The sequence below is a fragment of the Exophiala mesophila genome (assembly GCF_000836275.1).
Source record: "Exophiala mesophila strain CBS 40295 unplaced genomic scaffold supercont1.3, whole genome shotgun sequence".
NCBI classification, from domain to species: domain Eukaryota; kingdom Fungi; phylum Ascomycota; class Eurotiomycetes; order Chaetothyriales; family Herpotrichiellaceae; genus Exophiala; species Exophiala mesophila.
In genome coordinates this window covers 1,837,640-1,858,815 of record NW_015622506.1, presented here as the reverse complement: position 1 = coordinate 1,858,815, position 21,176 = coordinate 1,837,640, and the positions used below count along the sequence as shown (strand labels likewise).

Sequence of the window (21,176 nt, the reverse complement as noted above, 5' to 3'; positions counted from 1 at the left end):
ACAGATATGGCGATTCTCGAATTAGGACACATACAACTTGCATCTGGATTGGAATCCTCAGATGCAACCGTGCTGCAGAAACTCCTAACGGTCAAACAAGGCATAGAAGCCTACAGCGGCCTACCGACTTATTTCTACCAACAAGTAGATGACTCAAGCATGATATTTGTCTTTGGAGCATGGTCATCCAAAGACTCTCACCAACATGGATACAACGGATCACCTCAGCAAACCCAGACACTCGCCTCGGTCAAAGATCAGATGACGATTGATTGGATGCAATATATGGACATTGACCATGAATCCCTTCCGGTCCACGCACCTGTCTTGGGTTTGATCAAAGAGACCCTGCCAAAACATGTCAACAAAACTGCCTTTGATCAGAACTTTGCAGAGGTGACTCAAAATCTCGGTGGTGCGAGATATGGTGCGGTTTCGGCGTGGAACCTCCGCAAAGATAAACATGAGCCGGACATTCGAGTTCATTTTTCGGGGTGGGAAAACATAGATGAAGCTATGACGGCTATGATTGATATTATTGAGCATGCAGAAGGATTTCAGGTCAAGCCGACAAGTTTGAATATTTTGTTTGCGACGCCGATTCACTTGGATTGAGGAATAGAAGTTACTTGCTTCAAAGGTCGTCCTATCTCACGACAATTGGACTCTATTTACGCTGTTATTTGATTTCATCTATAACGAAATGAGAGACAGTCGTGTCTGATCACTATATATCGTTTATCCTGAACATGATTTACGTGTCTGTGGTGGAAATAGCTGAAGTAACATCTATACTGTTTACCTCAATCCTGACCCCTCGTGCCCCTCTCCCCATTCTGGACAAGTAGTGCCACAGGTGACTCTCAGCCACGTAGGTCATTGGCCAGGCTTGCTTGCGTCCTGAGGAAGACATCATGAGACTCAAGCATCGAATCAGATGTGGACACCCGTGACATTTCTGATGGCAGCCTTGACAATACTTTCAACCACATCAACCTCAGACATGGTGCGCGGCGAGTAGACCATAACCCAGCCCTTATCCACAAACGACAGAGGAAATCTGTGAGCCCAACCACGCTCGATGACGGTCCTTGCATCTCTCTCAGTCAACCATACGTGTAGACTTGACTCTGCCGGATGGACATGAGCAATTTCAGTTCCTAGGATGGGGAATGTCTTTGTGAGTGGATTCAATGTGTCAAGAGATGGGTTCGCATAAATCGCGTCGGTGGATCCTCCTTCTGTCTTACTTGGCCTTAATTGAAGAATATCCGGATGTTTTGCGGCAAAAGTCGCGACGAGGTCCCGCATCCGATCCTCGACGCCCACTTCGACAATTTCTTGGTTGTATGGGATCTGTCGTTGAGGCATTGTTCGACTCTGCAGTGGTGGACGAGGGCCTTTGCGCACAGGTACAGCGCTTGAGTCGAGATAACTGGGTCCAGCGGATGAGAGTGAAGATGCATCGGTAAGGTCATCCTTGCCAAAGAGGAGGATCCGACGGAGGCGCAATTTGGTCATGCTCCAGTATCCGCGCCATGTGGGTGGAGTGCCTCCTGTGCCAAAAGATTTCCACGCTTGAAAGTCGCTGATGATCCATATTAGGGATAAGGTGGTGGCGATGGTGGTGCTTGTGATCAATGGGCGGGTCTTGATGGTGGAGAGGAGATGGTTCATTTGCTGGTTGACCGGTAGAGACATCGGATATTTGGGTAGTAAATAGTCGAACAAAATGTATGCCTTTTTCTTGAACAGTAAATATGAAAGATGGAAGATAGTGGAACTGTTGTATCCAAATGAGAACGAAGGGAGTGGGACAACATCAAAAGGACAATAACAAGATGCCTGATACGGCTGAAGAACTTCCGGATTCGCCTTTGATTCGACGTCCAAGTTCCCTGATTAGGCCTTAGCTCCAACCAACAAACATCAAGGATGAACTAAATTCCAGCCCCCCAAGGGCTATGGACCTTATCTGGGATAAGCACAGACACTCGTACGCTAGAGGTTTCGGGGTATGGTTCAGAGGGTGCAGAAGTACTCGGACGTCTATAAAGTCTCACGGACACCTTACTGATTTTGGTTGGGCTTTCCACTTGACTGCCTTCTAATGAACCACTCCTCTCCACATATGTGTATATCAAGAACGGTACACTCCACTCCGGGTCCATTCAGAGTCTTGTGAGCTATGTCTCTCATTCACGAGACACGGTAGAATCCATATGTGAGTTTGCCCTGGTGGGCTGAGACTGTTTGTCACTTGCTGAGTCCTCAAGATGGAGGCTCTGCTATGGAGCCGGCTCTTAGCTAACCAAGGTGAATCCGTGGTCCTGCAATATATGCTCTTTTCCCATCCACATGATACTATCAGAGGGCTTCGTTAGGTTCTGGAGGTCTCCGCTACGGTACTAGAGGACCACACGAGGTTGATCCACCACCTCAGCGAGGCAAAGGCCATCAAGTATAAGACTGCCCTCTTTCCCCCTCCAATATGGGCAGACATCAAAACTTATTAACACTCACAAACACTCACCAGCACTCACCAACGATCATAAACTTCTTTTTCCAACAGTATTTGCTCAACCAACACAAACTCTTTACACATACTTCCTTCATCTAACCATGCCTTCCACTTTGATGATGGTACTTGCCAGCATCCTCTCGTTAGGCACCATGGTTCAACCAACTGTCGCTGTTGACACCGACTGGCTCCAACGTCCATCTTCAACAAGCTGGACCACTATCACCATTCCGGCCACCTTGGTGGCCCGCAATCCAACCAACTCAATCCACGACTCCCACCCAGCAAAACAAACCTCTGAGCCCTCATCTTCTCCATCGTTTGGCAATCCCGTCCACACTCCCGCGGCCTTGGCCACCGCCTCTCCACCAGAAAATTCTCTCACAGACAAACCCGACGGAGAGTTCATGAAACATGTCATCCTTCCATTGGCACATCCCATCATCCCACCTGGAGTGCCTGCAGCCTTCCTCGACAGATTCTACGAGACGGCAAGACGCCATCGAGAAAAAACATCGCACTTCAATCCATCTCGACAACTAATCCCGCACATCGAACAAACTTCCGCATCCGAACATGCAAAAGCGGAAGATAAGGCAAACATTCGATTTTACAAGCGTTTCCTTGGACACTAGCGCTGCTATTTTGTCAGTTTGAGAGGTAGAAAGGGTGGTCGTCCCTCCTCAATGTCAATGGGGAGGGCTTCGGAGGAATGTATCGAAACATGTACATATGCACGCTAGTCCTTAGCAAGTCTATAGTCCAATCACAGCCTAATCATCACTGTTTGTACTCTAGAAATGCCCCGAGGCTCTATAGAGCGGTGTGCTTTCTGGAGGGTGCCCTAGGGAGAGTACCCTAGAGGGAGTGCCCGTGGGAGTGGATTCATCACCGGCTTTTTATGCCCACTTAAATAAAGATAGACGTGCTTAGTTGTCGTACTCAGGCTCAAGGGGCCATCAGAGACTTTGCCATCCTGTTCCATCCGAAACATCATCAATCTCAGCCCTCTTAGAGGTCCTGCTTCTGAACGGATCTTGAATGGTTCATCACAATGTATATCTAAATGTCTTATCTCCTTCAATGATTTTCTTGCCAGCATCAGCAGCCTGATTATCACGTCTGAACTTCCAAGACAGGAAGAGAACGATCAAGACTGTGATGACTTGCGTCGTAATGCAAGCGTAGATGCCGGGCAGATAATTCGGCGCATCTTGACTGCGGAAGACCAAGGCACCACCAATGCCTCCAATGCCACCCAAGGCAACAAACGTGGCAGAGCTAAACGCTCGCTTCCAGTGTCCACGGATATTGTTTGCTGGATCATTCATGAGTGAGTTTACTGCTATGTACGTATCTGAACGGCACTTTCACTCACCTTGATATGTCATTGCGGCAGGGATATTCGAGTTGGCCCCAATGACAGCGATAAAAACTCCCCTAGTTCTCTGATTAGCTGTGTCCGTCTTTCGGTGTCGAGCGCAATCGGTGAACTTACACATATTGACTAGCAGCACTCTTGCTCCATGTCATGATGGGCAATCCGATCAGTGCCAGTAGACAATTGAACAGCATGATCGGCGCTCGCATTCTGTATTTGTCTCCCAGCCAGCCTTGTGCCAGCATCACCAGGCCACCCAAAAAGTATGGCGGTGCGATCAGACACTGCGCGGCAGCAATACTGAATCCCATCTTGCGAAGAAGAATGATGGGGAGAAAGTAAGCAAAACTATATCCGATGATCAAAGTCATGCAATAGATCAGTCCGAAGAGCCAGATCTTTAGGTCTAAGCCATACGCAAGAAACTCCTTGAGCTTAAATGGTGTGCCTTCGGCGTCGTTGCGATCTAGGTTGATACGTGCGAGTACAAAGGATGTCTCAGCGTCGTCGATGAAGAACGGATATCTCTTCTTGGTTTCGGGAAATCCAACCATGAAAATGTAGCCAGCGATAGCTACAATAGCAGTGATGATGCCTTCCATAATGAAGATCTACAATCACAAGGTCAGTTCAATCTTTATCAGCAAAGGTAGCAAGCCTTTCAATATACAGAGATAACAAATCTTATAGGACTCAAGCATGTCCAGTAGAAAAGGATAACTCACCCAGCGCCAACCGGCTAAGCCTCCTACGCCGTCCATCTGCATAAGGCCATATGCCAGGATGCCACCGCATGACTGAAGCGTTCCGGCAATGAAATACCACATTGAATATCTGTATGGAAGGATGAGCCTCAAACAGACTTGCCAGCCTCGATTGTGCTGGAATCAGAAGGAGACATACCTCTTGTGCATCTCATATCGTGTGTACCAAGTACTACCCCATTACGTTAGCCAGCTGAAATTGGCAGTGGCCACAAAGATGATCACTCACCTAATGAAGTACAAGCACCCTGGATAGAAGCCGGCTTCGAGCATACCAAGAAGAGCTCTCAAACCTGCGAGAACTTGCCATTCCTGGGCAAAGCCAGCACCGATAAGAATGGCGGCCCAAGTCATGACCACAGAGGAAAGGAAAACGCGAGGATTGATCCATCGAATGAGCATTGCCGCGGGGATCTCGAAGATGATGTAAGTTGGGAAGAAGACAAGGGTTATGATGGAGTAACGCATGCCCAAGTCCAGACGGAGGTCCTGGGACATACCAGCGATATTTGCCGCCGCCACTTTCCAACATGTTAGCCGCTGTATCAGGAGAGGAAGCCATGGTAGTGGTTTACAGTTGCCTCTGTCCAGAAGACAGATGAAGAACATAGCAGCCACGATTGGCATGATCCGCCAATCGACCTTCTTCATGATTCTCTTTTGTTCTTGTGGTGAGAACCTCGCAATTGTCGCTCGATATTCCTGCATTGCAGAGGACTCCTCCTCCTTTTCAGGAACAATGTCATCCGCTTGCTCCATTCTGGATGCTTGTTTTTCGTCTTCATGGTGTACGACGAATGCATCATTCCCGAGCTTTTCGATCTGTCCACTTGCCATGATTTAAAGTCGTAAATCCTCCTACACGGGGGTGAAATGCAAGTATTGAAGCCTCGTTCCAACAAAAGAACAGACTCGATTGATCAAGATTTAGACGAGTCCAAAAGTCGAGGACTTATCAAAATGCTCTAGTCGCACCTAAACCTGGCGATCATTCTACCCTGGTCCATGTTCCAGACCCCTGATATCCTTATACTCTCGATGTTCGAGAAGCATTCATCTAGACAACCTCGCCCATAACCGCGACTATGGCCGAGGCCCGCTCAACGGTATCTATCACTGCGAGTTGATTGGCCCATGATATTGTTGGCCAAAAGGAGGAACCTGGGGTAGTTCTATTCCCCATGGGGCCCACCGTGGGTTGCGGTTCAAGGTAACTTGGGGAGCCGGGGAGCCGAGGAGCCATGAACTATTCGGTCACTTCTCCAGAGTATGGTTGGCTTTCGGATGGTTTATTAATGCATCGCTGTGTCGCTGTAGCCAAGGCTAGTCAGCATTTCATTGGTGTCTATCGGCAAGACGGGAGGATTCTGTGTTTATTGCTCCCAGCTAAGATTGTCTGGTACCTCTCTTCACTGCTGTGACTTTGGTTGCCTTCACATTCAAGTTAACTTTGTGTAAATATCAAGCCATCTCAGTGTTGGTCAAGACAACCAGAACTACAGACTGTGGTTAGGATAAGGACGTCGTCCCAGGTTGCTCTAGGTGAGTATACAGCCGCGAAGAATGCTCATTTCGGTTTCGTCGGCCTCATTCTAGGCTCCTGGTCTATCCTTTGTGGACTTGCGTTTAGGTATGGCTGCTGGAGAATTTGGACAGTTCAGATTGAAGTATGTTGCAGCCATTGATGAGACCTATCAACGATAAGAGATTCATATATTAAAAGGCACATATTGCTAAATGAAGCGGGATTCGCAGAATATACAGCAGTAGACAGTTGATATTCCTGCTGTTCTGCTCATCATAAAGGGAGTGACATCCCAAGACCCTGCTGAAGCATCACGTCCTCAAATACCGTTTCCCAGTCCGTTTCGATGTGTTGCAAGTCATCAGTACTCATAGAAAGACCGAAATCGTCGAGTTCGGATTCATTAAAAAGTGCAGGGGACCCTTCGTCGACAGCTTGAGGCGAAACTTGGAGAGTTGCAGCTGTCAAGTCTCGGTCCAAGCACGTAGCACCATGACATGGTCCATCGGTGGATAGGGTGCCACTCTCCAGCTGGGGGGTTTTGGAGGCTGGTATTGATGGTAAATCAAGACTTGGCCCGCTTTCAGCATACCTGGTCCGCAAGAATAATATCTTCCCGTCTCGATCTCTGATGATCTCGATCTGCGCGTTTTCCAATACGGTGGTGAGAAAGCCCATCACAAGGTCAACACCCGGATGAGCGGCTTGTAACGTTTCGCAGACTTTGAGAGATTCGAACATGGCTTCTAGCGGATTGTAAGCGGCGCCTGCTTTGTGTAGACGCACCCGAGGGATATGAGATAATACGGCAGGTATCTCGATCAGAACAACGGTTGGTGGCAGTAGATAGTCCAAGTTGTGGATCCGAAGATCATGACTGGCTTGACTAATTTCGCTTCCTGCCTCAAAGATTCGGGAGAGCGAGAGCTTCTGCTCTGGCGTGTATTTCAAATGCGGACTTTCTAGACTCACCAATGGTCGATGTAGAGCCGAGACAACTGCATGAAAGATTATGTGGATAAAACTTCGATGAACTGAGATGGTGGGATGCTGGCTCTCTAATGCTGACTGGCGCCGAGAGTAGTAGCGGCAGGAATCTGGTCTGCGCCGAAACCAGTCGTGAAGCTTCTTGTCATACGCTAGAACCTTTTCTGGCCTATCGGGCTGCGCTCTCGGAAACAACATCGTCCTTGAGTTGGTGATATTTTGTGTGTTTTGTGCTTTGAAGGCCTCCGAAGGCAACATTGAATACTGCCATGTAATGACCTCACCGGCATGGATGCTTAGATCAACCATGAACATGAACATTTCTGCCAGTGTGCTGAGATTACCGAGGCCGGCTATCGGAAGAGAACCTGATAGAGGGTTCATCTGGAGGCTTTGGAACACGACTTCAACAGTGTCAAAATCCTCATAAGTCAGTCGAGGTGTATCAAACTCATCGTCATGGATTCTCATTGCTCGGCTCATTGCCAATGCGATGATGCGGTCACGTAAACAACATGACCACCACACCCGTCTTCGAAGTCTATTTTCTCTCAGATTGTCAATTGTATCAGCTGCCTTTCGATGAAGCCCCAGTGAGAATGCCAAAGACGACGCAATTCCCATCCAATGCCAGGTACCTTTGTTGTCTACAGGTGTTTGAGACCATGACGTGAGAAGGAGGGCTGACTGCACTATCGTTAGTTGATCCGGTTCAGCGTCGAGGTCGTACAGTATCTGCATTATCGTTTAATATAGTCCACCTGTCGGAAATATGAATGTTTGGAATACCAACCCGAGTTTTGTCATGATATGCTTTCCTGGCATCTCTTTTGGCTGCAAACCCCAAGTCTTTGACATTTGCCGGGTCGATAAAAGAGACCCCGGCAAACATGATTGCCTGGTACAAGAGGATGCTGATCTTACCCCTTTGGAAAGTAGATGGCCTGTAGAGAGCTCCGAGAAGCTGCACCAAGTCTACCACAGGCAGGAAGGGATGAACGTAAAATACATAGCACTTGACTATCTCTTCTTGGAACTTTGCTGATGGTAGCTTCAGAGCACCCTTGCTGGTAAGGTACGCGATATCACATGGCTCCAGGTGATTTGGAAGTGGTTTGATGAAGGCCGGAAGAGTTGACGGAGGTGTTAGATCTGCCACTTGGGATGGAGTTGGCTCTTCGGGCTCTTCACCAACCATAGCATTAGATATTCGTCCACCCAGCAAGTCCGCATAGGAGAGTTCTTGGTGCAAATTGCTTGCGTTGATCGAGGTAGTGATAGGTCGAGCACTCTTCGTGCTCAGATCTGATTTTGGGACCGATATCAGTCCAATTCTTTTTAGAAACGCATCAAAGGATCATGGTCCGGACTTACGAGGACGAGGAGATGCTCCAGTCTTGATAGGTGCCAGGGATATCATCTCTTTTGGCGGTAGCCATCCAGCAGTATGACTTCGATATTCGCAATTCGGAGATCTTTTGGGCAGCGAGATAACGCATGTTTCCTGGATAATTTCTTTTTGCGGCGATACCATGATTTGCTTGCTGCACTCGACATGCTGTGAAAGAGGCCTCCTAGGTTTTCTGCAATAGACCCCTGATAGCTTAGCAATTTTCAACCTTGGGTCCTCGATTGGCGCAGCCATTAGTCAAAATAAAGAACGCACCTTCCACGTTTGCTTCGTTCAATGAAACAATCAGTCTTGCCATAGATGCAGTTTCGACAAGGAGCTCCGCATTGTTCGACATCACATCGAATCTTCCTCGCTCTGCAGCGACGGCATGCCTTCCCTGCCCGTAAGCCTTTTTCCGACATTGCCACTTGTTTTCAAATTGATTTTCAGAGCATCATCTGTTTCAGAGAATTCAAAGTAGGTCATTTGGGGGACGCTTGACCTAAGCTTTATTGAAGAACAGGGTCGAAGAGCGATGAGACTAGCAGCGTGGGAGCCAAGTTCTGTGATCACCTCACAACTTATTGGGTCGCCAATTCCAGACGACTAGCTGATGAGAAGGGTATGAACTCTTCCACGCTTAATCTGTACCGTGTCAATGAAGGGACTTCTGCAGAGAAATTGTGAAATTTGCAAACAGGATATCGAATCCTGAGGACGTTGGAGGTCCCCCGGACCCCGCGGTCGCTAAGATGAGCTCCACAACAGTAGCTCCACTTGGCCGGGGGTGGGTGTACGCCTGAGGTCTTGAGACCACCGAGACACCTCGGCCATGTAAGTCCGACCAATTGCTGACAGTCTACGATAGCCGTCATTCATAAATACGATCTTGGCGACGGATGGTCCTCGGTCAGGTTATAGCACGCGGTCAACAAGAGCCTAAACTTAGCAACAAACGAGAGCGAGGCCTTGCAGAAGACAGCCGTTTGCTTCGAGCCTTTTCGGGCCGTCGGTGTATCAAAGGAGGATAAATAGCGCTATATACCGAGAATACAGATGCATAAAAGTGACATTCATAGATCTTTGTCCTCCTGCGAGATCTGGGCGCGTTGCTATCACTCTATTGTGTTGCAAGGAGTAATTGCTATCAACATGCCATTCTTAGCGGAGAAGACTTTCAAAATCCCGAACAAGGATATCCTTTCCTGGATATTCGACGAACAAAGACACGATGTGGACAAACCAGTACGGAGATCAGTCCACGGTATCCAACCAATTCACTGATTGAATGGCAGATTTACATCGAAGCGGCAGATCCTTCGCAGTCTATCTCATCCAGACAAGCTCTATCGCTGATACGAAAACTCATTGCTGGCTTTCGAGCACACGGGGTAAAGCCAGGTGACTGTGTCTGCATTCATTCTTTTAACAGTGTGAGAAGATACATCCGTTTTCTTTGACGTCCAGTACTCAGTCATCGGCAGATCTACTATCCCGTATTATTTTTGGCCATTGTTGGCTGTGGTGCTGTGTTTGCAGGCACCAATCCTTCGTACACACCTTTTGAGCTGGTTCACCACTTCAAGACAGCACGAGTCGGTTTCGTGATCACTGAGCCCGAGATGCTTGCAGAAGTGAAAAATGCAGCTAAGGAGACAGGAATTCCATCCAGCGAGATTCTCATATTCGATGTGCAGAAGCAAGACATTCCAAGCGGCTTCAGCTCATGGTCCACGCTTCTGACACACGGTGAAGAGGATTGGATACGCTTTGACGACGAACAGTTGTCAAAGACCACCACCGCTGCTAGGCTCTTCAGCAGTGGCACGACTGGTCTCCCAAAAGCCGCGGTATTGACTCATCAGACTTTTGTCGCACAACATACGCTGTCTTATGAAGCGGAGCCACCAGTTATGCAGGTACGAACACCATTCTTTCCCATGCTTAACCCAAAGGTTGCTCTTCAAGCTAATTTTGACTGTGCTGAATAGATCATTCGCCTATGTTACCTCCCCATGTACCACGCCGCAATGGTGCCTCTTACTCATGTCTCGCCACTAAGGGCATATTTCCCGACCTATATCATGCGACGCTTCGAGCTGGAACCATTTCTGTCTCATGTATCCAGATATCACATTAGTGAGTTGGTTGTCGTGCCGCCGGTTGCACTTGCTATCATCAAAACCCCATCAGCAGCAAAATATTCCTTTGAAAACCTCAAGTGGGTAGGCTGCGGTGCTGCTCCCTTAGCCCTGGAAAATCAGCTAGCTCTTCAAAAGGTCCTAGGACCTCAGACCATAGTTGTGCAAGGCTGGGGAATGACCGAAACCTGCTGCATCGCAATGCGATTTGTTGGGCATGAAAGGGACAATACGGGCAGTGTCGGGCGTCCAATGTACAACCTGGATCTGAAGTCGGTCAAAACCCATACCCCTTTGATTTCACTACCGCTGACACCTTTGGTTCAAGACTCATTGACGATGAGGATCAAGATATCACAGCATACGATAAAAGGGGAGAACTCTGCATCAGAGGTCCCTCGATAATTCCGGGCTACTTCGATAATCCTGAAGCTAATGCGAACTCCTTTACCGATGATGGCTATTTTAAGACTGGCGACATCATGTACTGTGCAGCGTCAACCAAGAAGTGGTACATTGTGGATCGAAAGAAGGAGCTCATCAAGATTCGCGGATTTCAGGTTGCTCCTGGAGAGATTGAAGCAGTTCTCTTGTCTCACCCTCAAGTACTGGATGCCGCTGTGATCGGTATCCGAAAACCATCTGAGCCTGATGAGAACGAACACCCCCGGGCTTATGTGGTCCGACGACCTGGACCGGAAGGAGACGCGGTGAATGAAGAATTGCTTAAATCGTATTGCAGTTCCCGTTTGGCAAAATTCAAAGAGATAACGGGTGGAATCCAATTTATTGATGTCATGCCCCGGAATCCCACCGGGAAGATATTGAAAAGGGTTCTTCGAGATATGGCCAAGACGGAGCTCAGTGCTGGCGGTCCCAGAATCTAAGTTCAGGAGAGATAGGAACTCTAGAGGTCTCAAAGGCTGTAATCATTTCGTTTAAAATTACGTGTCGAGTCACGTAGATGCTAGAGCATTTGGGAGATAGCCACTGTCACTACGATGGAGTTCACTTTGTCACAGCATCCTTGAATTGTACCCTGACAGAATTGATCACAGCAGCATTCTAGAGGCTTAAGCTATGCGCACTATATCATTTGGCTCATAATCTTCCAATTTGATCCTACTACGGTCGGACGGTGCGTTGGGAGCTGTATCTATATTGTAACCGGTTCTTCGACATCAGACAACCTTCGCATCCTGGCATATTTTCACTATACTACAGAAAGGTTTGAAGGCGCTGAAATGACTTCCTCAACCTAGGGCCGAATATAGTACCCGCAACGAGTGTTCGGTCACTTCCTGTCAGCATCGGGGTGTTTATATACTATAGTAGCTACGCTAACCTTCCACAAGCCAAAACTGTCCGAGATCCCGTAAAAGGACAAGAGCAGGTTGTTACTTATGAGAGGATATATATCGAAATTGTCGTAGCATCGTCTTGAGTTTTCAAGATCGATGTTCATATCACAGAGTCGAGGAGACGGACTTGGCTATTCTAATAACATGAAACTTGAATTTGGTATCGGGTCTGTGCGGCCCCTTTTGAGCTTTCTCGTTGTCAGTTGCAATATCTGTACGCGGGTCAGCTACACAAACGGTGAAGAGAATGATTCGAGAGTCATGGTCGGCCGAACTTTCGCCTGGTTCACAGCACCAGGCTCCTCCATCTATGCTTTCCCTGCTGGAACGGATCACATTTGCCGCGGCGAGACTTTAATCCAGTACGGCGAGTTTCTCCGGTATTGAGCCTTCCAGAACTCCGGGCTTGAATGCGGTGAATGCTCCTGCCCTACGGCGATTTCACGGATACATAAATTTCCCCGCATGTACGATCATGACAATTTCCCCAACCCAGACTCGACGACTGATGTGACTTTGTAACTTTACTTGCCACGCGGGAGTCGCGCAACCTTTTCGACCTTTTTCCCCCACTTTTGTCGTGAGTATATCTCCTACGGATCCCACGAGGATCTGCTTCTGTGTCTACTTCGACGGTCTGCGCAATCTATCATCATGTCCGCTCCCGCTTCAAAAGGCCTGTCGCGGGCCCTGCGCCAGGTCAAACGACCCTCTCTCCCCAAAAGTTCTCTACGACCGACCTTTGCTATTTGCCAGCCGCGACGATCATTCAAATCTACTCCAGTGAAAAGGGAAGACACCAGCGAGCAAGGTCACAAGGTTAAATACACTACAGACATGTACCCGTCATTGAAGCGAGATTCGAGGTTTTCAGAAATCACATCCGATCATGTTCAATTCTTCAAATCCGCGCTGGGCGATGACGCCGCAGTTCTTGATGGTGTCACCAAAGATGCCGCAGATGACCTGGAACCTTTCAACAGTGATTGGATGCGCAAATACAGAGGAAAGACAAACCTTGTCCTGAAGCCAAAAAACACACAAGAGGTCAGCAAAATCCTCAAGTATTGCAACGACCACAAGCTCGCCGTAGTTCCCCAAGGAGGCAATTCCGGTCTGGTCGGAGGGAGTGTCCCCGTCTTTGACGAAATTGTAATTTCCTTGTCACGCATGAACAACATCCGAGGCTTTGATGATATCAGTGGTGTTCTTTCCGTCGATGCTGGAGTCATTCTTGAAGTCGCCGACAACTTCCTCGCAGAACATAATCACCTGTTTCCTTTAGATCTGGGAGCCAAGGGCTCATGCCAGATTGGAGGAAACGTAGCCACCAATGCTGGGGGCCTGCGGTTATTACGTTATGGTTCCCTTCACGGAAATGTTCTTGGGCTCGAAGCCGTTTTACCAGACGGCACCATCGTCGATGACCTCAGCCTCCTGCGCAAGAACAACACGGGCTACGATCTCAAGCAGCTTTTCATCGGCGGTGAAGGCACCATTGGCATCATCACCGGTGTTTCTGTCATCTGTCCTCAAAGGTCCAAGGCGGTCAATGTTGCATATTTTGGTCTCGAGTCTTTTGAAAAAGTACAAGCAGCCTTCAAGGAAGCCAAGATCCAGCTGAGTGAGATTCTTTCCGCCTTCGAGTTGATGGACGGTCAGAGTCAAGGTTTCGTTCACCAAGTGACCGGCAATAAAAACCCCTTGGAGGGCGAATACCCCTTTTACTGTCTAATTGAAACTAGCGGGTCCAACACCGAACACGATAGCGAAAAACTCGAAAAGTTTCTTGAGCATGTTATGGGTGAAGAGATTGTCTTGGATGGAGTGTTGGCCCAAGATGAATCCCAACTCCGCTCCTTGTGGAGGTGGCGTGAGGGCATCACCGAAGCCATCGGTCATTTCGGTGGAACATACAAATATGATGTCTCCATCCCCATCCAGGACTTGTATAAATTGGTTGAGGACACGCGAGAACGATTACAGTCGAAGAACCTGATCGGTGACGACGATTCATTTCCGGCGCTCGGTGTGGTGGGTTACGGACATATGGGTGATTCCAACCTCCACCTGAATGTGCCAGTACGGAGATATACAAAAGAAGTGGAAGAAGCTATCGAACCTTGGGTCTATGAATGGATCCAGAAACGGAACGGTAGCATCAGTGCTGAACATGGTCTGGGGATTGCCAAGAAGAAGTATATTGGTTACAGCCGGAGCGACAACATGATCAGACTCATGAAACAGATCAAGGATCTCTATGATCCCAACGGAATCATGAATCCGTACAAGTATATATAACCAATTGAAACCATTTATGGCCAGCATTAAGTGAAGCCGTCAAATCTATGACATCTACGTCGATCCTTTGTTCTTCATGCGGGGAAAGTCACCCTGTCCGAGGCTATCTTTTGCTCCAACTCCGTGGAATTCGCAACATCCATGAGGAGATTCAGGGATCAATAAATGTATTTCTAGTATTCATAGACGACTGGAAGAAGATTTCTAGAAATCGATAATATACGTGCATAACAGCCCAGGGTAACCGTCGCCCCACCCCGTTGTAACCATGGTCTCTACAGATCGTCTGAAAGAGATATGCATCCCGGTCGCTGAACATCCAGCATTCCACACACGTAAACTCCGAGTTGCCACAATTGGCGCTGGGTTCTCCGGATTGATCTTTGCTCATAAGATCCAACACGATCAGCCCGAGTTACAAGAATTCATCGAACATGTCATCTTCGAAGCCAACGATGATGTCGGTGGGACCTGGAAGGTGAACACCTATCCTGGTGTGCAATGTGATGTCCCAGCACATCTCTATGTAAGTGTTCGAGAAAAACAGATCCCTGGACACCTTTGATTGATCATTGTTTCTTCAGGCATTCCCGTTCGACCCAAACCCTAATTGGTCCAAGTTCTACGCCGACGGTGATGAAATCCTCGAGTACGTGCAGCGCACAGCGGAGAAATGGAATCTTAAGCGAGATATCCAGTTCAATTCTCGCGTTATTTCTCTCGATTGGCAGGAGGAAGCGGGTAAGTGGAAGGTCAAGGTGCGCAAGAATGGTCAGGAGGAGAGAGAGGAACTATTCGATGTCCTGGTGTCTGCTCAGGGCTTTCTGAGGTATGATCCACTCCTCACTCTCTATCCCTTTCCCCCCAGAGACTGATCTCTCTAACAGCCAGTGGAAATGGCCAACCATTCCTGGCATCCACGAGTTCAAAGGCCATAAGGTCCATTCAGCTGAATGGGACCATAATCACGATTACCGCAATAAACGCATCGCCGTCATCGGTAATGGATCCAGTGGTATCCAAATCTTGCCTCAACTGGCCAAATTGAACGGAACTCAGTTGGTGTCTTTCCAACGCGGGCCGACTTGGATTACACAATCGCTAGGCGAGGTTCTTGCAGGTGGCGAGGCGAATCCAGATCCAGATGAAGAAATGACCAATGGCACCAATGGCGATGTTGGTGTCGACATGGCAGACGTTTCTGAGAGCGACGAGGAGGTCGGCAGTAACTTCAATCCCAGGTACACAAAAGCCGATAAACGACGATTTCAAGACAAGGAAAAACATCGGGCATATCGAAAGATGTTGCAACAGGGCATGAATAAAGGGTTTAGAATTGTAGTTGTCCCCCCTTTTTACGTGTGTACTCAACTGACTCTCTAAACACAGTTCAAAAAAGGATCCATCCAAAACCAAAACTCGACCAAAGTCACCTTTAATCGCATGCAAGCCGCACTCAACAACGATAAAGAACTCTGTGACAAACTCATCCCAACATGGGAACTTGGCTGCCGCCGTCTTACCCCCGGTGAGGGCTATCTCGAAAGCTTCCTCCTCCCGAGCGTGAAGCTCGAAACCTCAGCGATCAAACGCATTACTCCCACGGGGATCGAAACCGAGAGTGGGACACACTACGACGTCGACATTATCGTCTGTGCCACAGGATTCGATGTGTCCCATGTTCCTCACTACCCCGTCACAGGACGGGATGGGATGACTTTAGCAGAGAAATGGCGAGATGAACCGGAAAGCTACCTCAGCGTAGCATGTCCATCATTCCCCAATTATTTCATCTTCACGGGGCCTAACGCGACAGTCGGCCATGGAAGTCTCATCACCAGCATGACATGGACGGCCGACTATATCCTACGATGGACGCGCAAGATCGCTCGTGAAGATATCCATTCGGTGGCGCCGCGTCAGGACGTCACGGATGAATTTGTACGCTATGGTGATGAAATCCATAAAGGTCTCGCCTGGTCTGGTGGTTGTAAGTCTTGGTATAAGAACCATCGTGTCAACGGGAGGGTTACGGCCAACTGGCCTGGAAGTGCTTTGTTGTACAGAGAGGTTATCACTTCTGAATTAAGAGGAGAGGATTTCGACATCAGATACCGGAGTCCGAATCGTTGGAAAGGGGTCTTGGGAAATGGAATTACTGAGTTGGAGGAATTGGCTGAGAGGCACGAACGAGATGGTAAAGAGGCCGTTGATTTGGCCTTTTATATCTAGAGTCTTGAGTAGGGTCTGTGCATTTTAATTCATCATCCATGATTCATGCATGACATTAAGACATGTTATTAATCGCCATATGCAATGTCCGCTTTTTCTCACTCTCACCAACGACCTTCCATGGCCCTTCCTTTCCCTTTGGACGACCCGTTCTGTCTTCCTCTTTCTTTATCCTTCTCTCGTTCCCGATCTCGATCTTTCCGTTTCGCGTGTTTAAGGTTTCTTTCCTTCTCCCTCGGGTCAATCACCACGAGTTCCTCTTCGTTCTTTTTCTTCCAAGTCAGATCCTTGCCGAGGCGGTCTTTGGCAAATGATAACGAGTGGCTCATCCACTGTGTTCCTTCATAATCATCATCGCTGCCAGGCAGTCCGTCCGCACCGTCTTGGGCTCGACCTGAGTTGGCCTCTTTATCCCAGGACGAGCATGACTGGCAGTTTGCAATGAAGTGCAGATCGCACAGGGTAGCTTCTTCCGTGTCGTCCATGTCAGGTTTCGGCTCTTCCTCTATGGCGGCACCCGACTTAGTTGGCAGAGATGAATCTGTAGACGAACTACTCTTGCCATTGGCATCGGCAGCCTTGCTAACCGCAGGATTCTGTTTCTGACCAGTAGATTTCGAGCGGGCCACGTAATTTGATACGGTTGTGCTGTGTTGGCTTTGGTCGGCAGCATCTAGGCGAGCCTTGAATGCTTTGAGCATCTTCAATGCACTTGTGTCCTCTTTATTGTTGGAATCCCCAGGCCGGGGCCGCTTTCGACCTCGTGTGCTTGTCGCTGGTATTAAGGACTCCAAAGCCGACTTTTTGTGCTTGCTTTCGTCCTTAGTCGTGGTGACATTCCGACGCATCGAGGCTTTTAACGCCTCGATTTCGGCTTGCAAAGCTGACGCTCTCGCCCCTGATTTTCGGTCTTCGACCGGAGTCGGTGAGCGGGACGGTGACTCTGGGTTGCGGAGTGGTAGTTGAGTTGTTGGATCGTGGAAAGATGGCTTGCGATGGTGGATGGGAGATGCGGAGGATGATTTGTTGGTTGGTTCTGGGCTGGCTTTTCGTTTCTGCGGTAATGTCGAGGCTACTGGTGGAGCGGGCGGTGCCTTTTTCCTTTCTATAGGGGCAGGCTCCTTAGTTTGCGACTTGCCGTTGGTCTTTGATGGACGGTCTTCCTCAGCCCCTCCACCCTCGATCAGGTTGGGATTGAACTTTGCTTTCTTTGGACGGACAGCGACTCCGGGCCCGTCGTCGCCTTCGTCGTCTCCACCAAAGCTCAACAAAGCCTTGCCGGCCTTCTTCTTGACAGCCTTCTTCTTAATCGACGTCTCGACCACTCGCTTTTCGATCTTTTCTCTCTTGCGCATCTTTTGCCAGGCCTCACCTTTGGGCATCTCGATTATCTCCGCGCGGAGGATCTTCTCGGGATAGAGAGGTCGTTCGGTCCCCTCGACCAATTCTCCCTCAGCGACCTTGACCACATTGTAAATACCTTCACCCTCGACTCGGCCGAACATGGTGCATTTCCCATCCAGTTCAGCACGGCAGTCTGCCAGCGTGATGAAGAACTGACTTCCATACCCGGATGCACTACCATCCCCAGAACCTTTAGCCATACCCACCAGGCCTCGTCGGTTGAACTTCAATCTCGAGTGAATCTCATCACCGAACCGGATCTTCTCTCCCTTCTCACGGCCCATAACCCTAGCCCAGTCGTCGTCATAGTTTTCAAATTCTCGATCTTCGTATATATTCGTTCCGCCCTCACCTGTGCCCGTTGGGTCGCCTGTCTGTATCACGAACCCCGGCGCGACTCGGTGGAACAGATTTCCTGAGTAGTCTTCATCGAGAACATGTTGTAGAAAATTCCGACATGTTAATGGTGTTTGCGTAGCGAAGAGAGAGATTGTCAATGGGCCTGCGGTAGTGTGGAGGAGGACGGTCGCAGTAGGAGGAGGTTCGGTCGTGTAGTGGGACGACATGGCGAAGAATTTATATTTTTAATCTCGGCATGGCAGAAGATAGACAGTTGAATATTGCACCTGCGAAGATATAGGTTTGTAGCGAGTATGTGAAGGCGCGTGCAATTCAATTGTTCTTTGAGCTGGTTCTCAGTCTTGATGTTGGAGAAAAGTTGTCGTTCCACGGGCAGAGTGGATCGGGGTTGTGATTCTCCGTATGATATTCTACAGCCAATCATTCACGCCCGATGTGTACACAAGTAAATCGCTGGGAGAGTTTCTGGATTGCATAGAATTGAGCAACATGACAGACCCTGAAACAATGTCTTCGCACCTATTTGATGTAAGTGATCAGTTCAATGTCTTGTTCAAAATTCACTTCCGGGATCCAAGTCCACATTACGTGTATATGAGAAACATTTGAGAAGACATTCCTCGGTCTTCCTCAACACTCATCACTACATCATTACCACAGCCTACTTCAGCCGTGTCAGAATGGACTCTTTCGCAGGCGATGAGATCATCTCCGATGCTGCAATGGCATACGACCACCAAATCCTGATTCGAGCCACTCCAAACGACATCTTTCCCTGGATAGTCCAGCTTGGCAAAGGCCGTGGTGGATGGTATATGCCGGCTATATTAGAAAAGTTCCTCCCTCGTGGATGGCCTGCAAGTCGGTCTATTCACCCACGATGGCAGACCCTCTCTGTAGGGGACAGAGTTCCTGACTATGGGTTCAGTGCAGACGACTATTTTGATGTTGTCAGGCTTGAACCACCAAAGTCCCTAGTATACAAGTCTGAGAGGTATGGCACTGTCTTCACTTGGGCTCTTCTTCTTCATGAGGCTCCAGCGGACACGCCAGGCAGAGGTCTCGATCAGCAGTCTCGCGTCGAAACTACGATGCATCTCAGGTTTCGTGGCAGGATTCAGAGTACCGGGTGGAGAAGAAAAATCATTGTATGGGCAGGAAGCTGGATGGATTACCTCACTACGGCGCCTATGTTGAGAGGATTAAAGGAAAGGGTGGAGAAACCTCACTTGACTTGACCGCCTTCTAGGATTGAGAGGGTTAACCGGCATGACTTGTGCTTTCATCTAAGTGGAGCGAATGATCGCCTTGTTTGTTCCATTCATGCACTGTGGAATATGAGTATAAAAGAAATCGCAGGGAGGCAGACCAGACTGCCTGGATGACATCCACCGCTTAATGCATTCTCCCAACTGGACCCATTCACTGATGAGGTCCAGCAGCTCTTCTCTCTCTTCCACTGAGCAAATACAAACTGGCTCTTACATCCAGCAGAGGGTCGTCGCTGGGTTCGACGCCTTGGATTCTGGGGACAGGATCAAAAATGGTAGTCCTTGACTGTTCATCATTATTGTCTGTGACTTTGTCCAGCTTGATGGTCCCAAGCTTCACAATCTTGCGGTCCTCGGGCCATTGCACAGTCGCATCATCTGTGACATCGCCTTCCTCGGCGATTTGTACCGAGTAGGTGAAGGAAACGCCACCATCGATGATACGGGTTTGTATTTCATTGTGCAGGTAGGCGGGATCCTTGGCCTTGGCTTCTTCATCTGAGATGTGGGACTCGCCAGCATCCGGCGTTATGCGGTAGCGGACCGTTGTGACTTTGCCGTCAGCGGCAACAAGTTTGAAGGCATTGACACCAAAGTACTTCTCTGTCGCAAAGCTTGCAGGGAAGGGTTTTGGAGCACCCAAGAAAGCAGCGGCGGAAGGAGTTTTGCTCAAAAAGACTTCGATTGGCGATGGACCAGTCGATTTGTCGTGATTGGCCGACTGGCCGACTGCAACGAACAAATCGTTGAACGCTTGGCCAGTCCGTACAGGGAAGAACGGGGTAGAATGCGTAATCACATCAGTGTGTTGGCGTTTCCCATCCTTTTCAGGCAGGGTGAAACGCAAGGCAAACCCTCTTGGGTTTGCATTGGCATCGTTGTCAGGAATGACTGGAATACCGGTAGAGTTTGAAAATCGAACGACCACAGGGGTCGAGGGAGTGTTGAAATGATGTGCGGACGACAAAGTGGCAGCCTCAGGAGTAGGAGTAAAGGTGCCATTGATCAAAATGCCCCTGGCATGCGCTGATCCTTGTGAGATGATTTCTACGTTCTATTGCGAGGATTCTTACCTGGTCGAAAGCCCGGAGGGGTTCCAAAGGTAGTCTTCAGGGTTGTGAGCAAGGTGTTCGCTACCTGATTGACCTGTTCGTCGGCTGGAAGAGGCATTGTCGGTGAATGATATGGTGGGTTCAAGTTAATTGCTGTAGGGATTGATTCTTGCTGGATGAATTGCAAAAACCCATCATCTCACCGAGGCCTGTGCCTCTACTTATACCTAGATTTGTGATTCATTCCTCATTTGAGCGCCGACCTACCTCGCCTGTTGTTCAGCAGGCCGGGCTGAACAAGTAAACGTGGACCACCAGGTGGGTGGAAGTCGACGGACCATTCACGACCGAGTGTTTAGTAAACTGAGTTCGAACCTCCATACAAATATTGGAAGTTTGGCAGGGTACGTATTCCCGAACGAGTCTCCTCGTAGTCACGTTCATGTGGCTGATTAGTCAGGAAGCACGAGATGGACCAACCAC

The 21,176-nt window shown here is 48.8% G+C and overlaps 5 protein-coding genes across 5 annotated transcripts; 2 read left to right on the top strand and 3 right to left on the bottom strand.

The window, feature by feature from the left end:
* Positions 1-2,622: 2,622 nt before the first annotated feature.
* Positions 2,623-3,156, top strand: PV10_04275 (uncharacterized protein; the record flags this gene model as incomplete). Its single annotated transcript, XM_016368816.1, has 1 exon — positions 2,623-3,156. One exon carries the CDS (start codon positions 2,623-2,625, stop codon positions 3,154-3,156), a length of 534 nt encoding a protein of 177 aa, XP_016224604.1.
* A 3,308-nt stretch (positions 3,157-6,464) lies between these two features.
* Positions 6,465-8,712, bottom strand: PV10_04274 (uncharacterized protein; the record flags this gene model as incomplete). The annotated part of the gene is made up of 3 exons (XM_016368815.1): positions 6,465-7,913; positions 7,972-8,483; positions 8,553-8,712. 3 exons carry the CDS (start codon positions 8,710-8,712, stop codon positions 6,465-6,467), a joined length of 2,121 nt encoding a protein of 706 aa, XP_016224603.1.
* Positions 8,713-12,617: 3,905 nt separating this feature from the next.
* PV10_04273 (uncharacterized protein) lies at positions 12,618-14,413 on the top strand. The gene has a single exon (XM_016368814.1). The coding sequence runs from the start codon at positions 12,728-12,730 to the stop codon at positions 14,372-14,374; it is 1,647 nt and encodes a 548-aa protein (XP_016224602.1). The 5' UTR covers positions 12,618-12,727; the 3' UTR covers positions 14,375-14,413.
* A 2,196-nt stretch (positions 14,414-16,609) lies between these two features.
* PV10_04272 (uncharacterized protein) lies at positions 16,610-18,666 on the bottom strand. Its single transcript, XM_016368813.1, has one exon. It carries the CDS (start codon positions 18,574-18,576, stop codon positions 16,711-16,713), a length of 1,866 nt encoding a protein of 621 aa, XP_016224601.1. The 5' UTR covers positions 18,577-18,666; the 3' UTR covers positions 16,610-16,710.
* A 997-nt stretch (positions 18,667-19,663) lies between these two features.
* On the bottom strand, positions 19,664-21,005 carry PV10_04271 (uncharacterized protein). The gene is made up of 2 exons (XM_016368812.1): positions 20,715-21,005; positions 19,664-20,667 (listed from the first exon to the last, which is right to left on the bottom strand). The coding sequence occupies exons 1-2, from the start codon at positions 20,809-20,811 to the stop codon at positions 19,793-19,795; spliced, it is 972 nt and encodes a 323-aa protein (XP_016224600.1). The 5' UTR covers positions 20,812-21,005; the 3' UTR covers positions 19,664-19,792.
* Between the last annotated feature and the right edge of the window lie 171 nt (positions 21,006-21,176).

What these genes read in the sequence shown, in the direction of transcription:
- PV10_04273 (XM_016368814.1), top strand. Translation starts at nt 12,728, where the DNA reads ATGTCCGCTCCCGCTTCAAAAGGCCTGTCGCGGGCCCTGCGCCAGGTC.
- PV10_04272 (XM_016368813.1), bottom strand. Translation starts at nt 18,576, where the DNA reads ATGTCGTCCCACTACACGACCGAACCTCCTCCTACTGCGACCGTCCTC.
- PV10_04271 (XM_016368812.1), bottom strand. Translation starts at nt 20,811, where the DNA reads ATGCCTCTTCCAGCCGACGAACAGGTCAATCAGGTAGCGAACACCTTG. An exon ending in CCCTCCGGGCTTTCGACCAG is followed by an intron (nt 20,668 to 20,714) that starts GTAAGAATCCTC and finishes CACAAGGATCAG; the next exon opens with CGCATGCCAGGGGCATTTTG.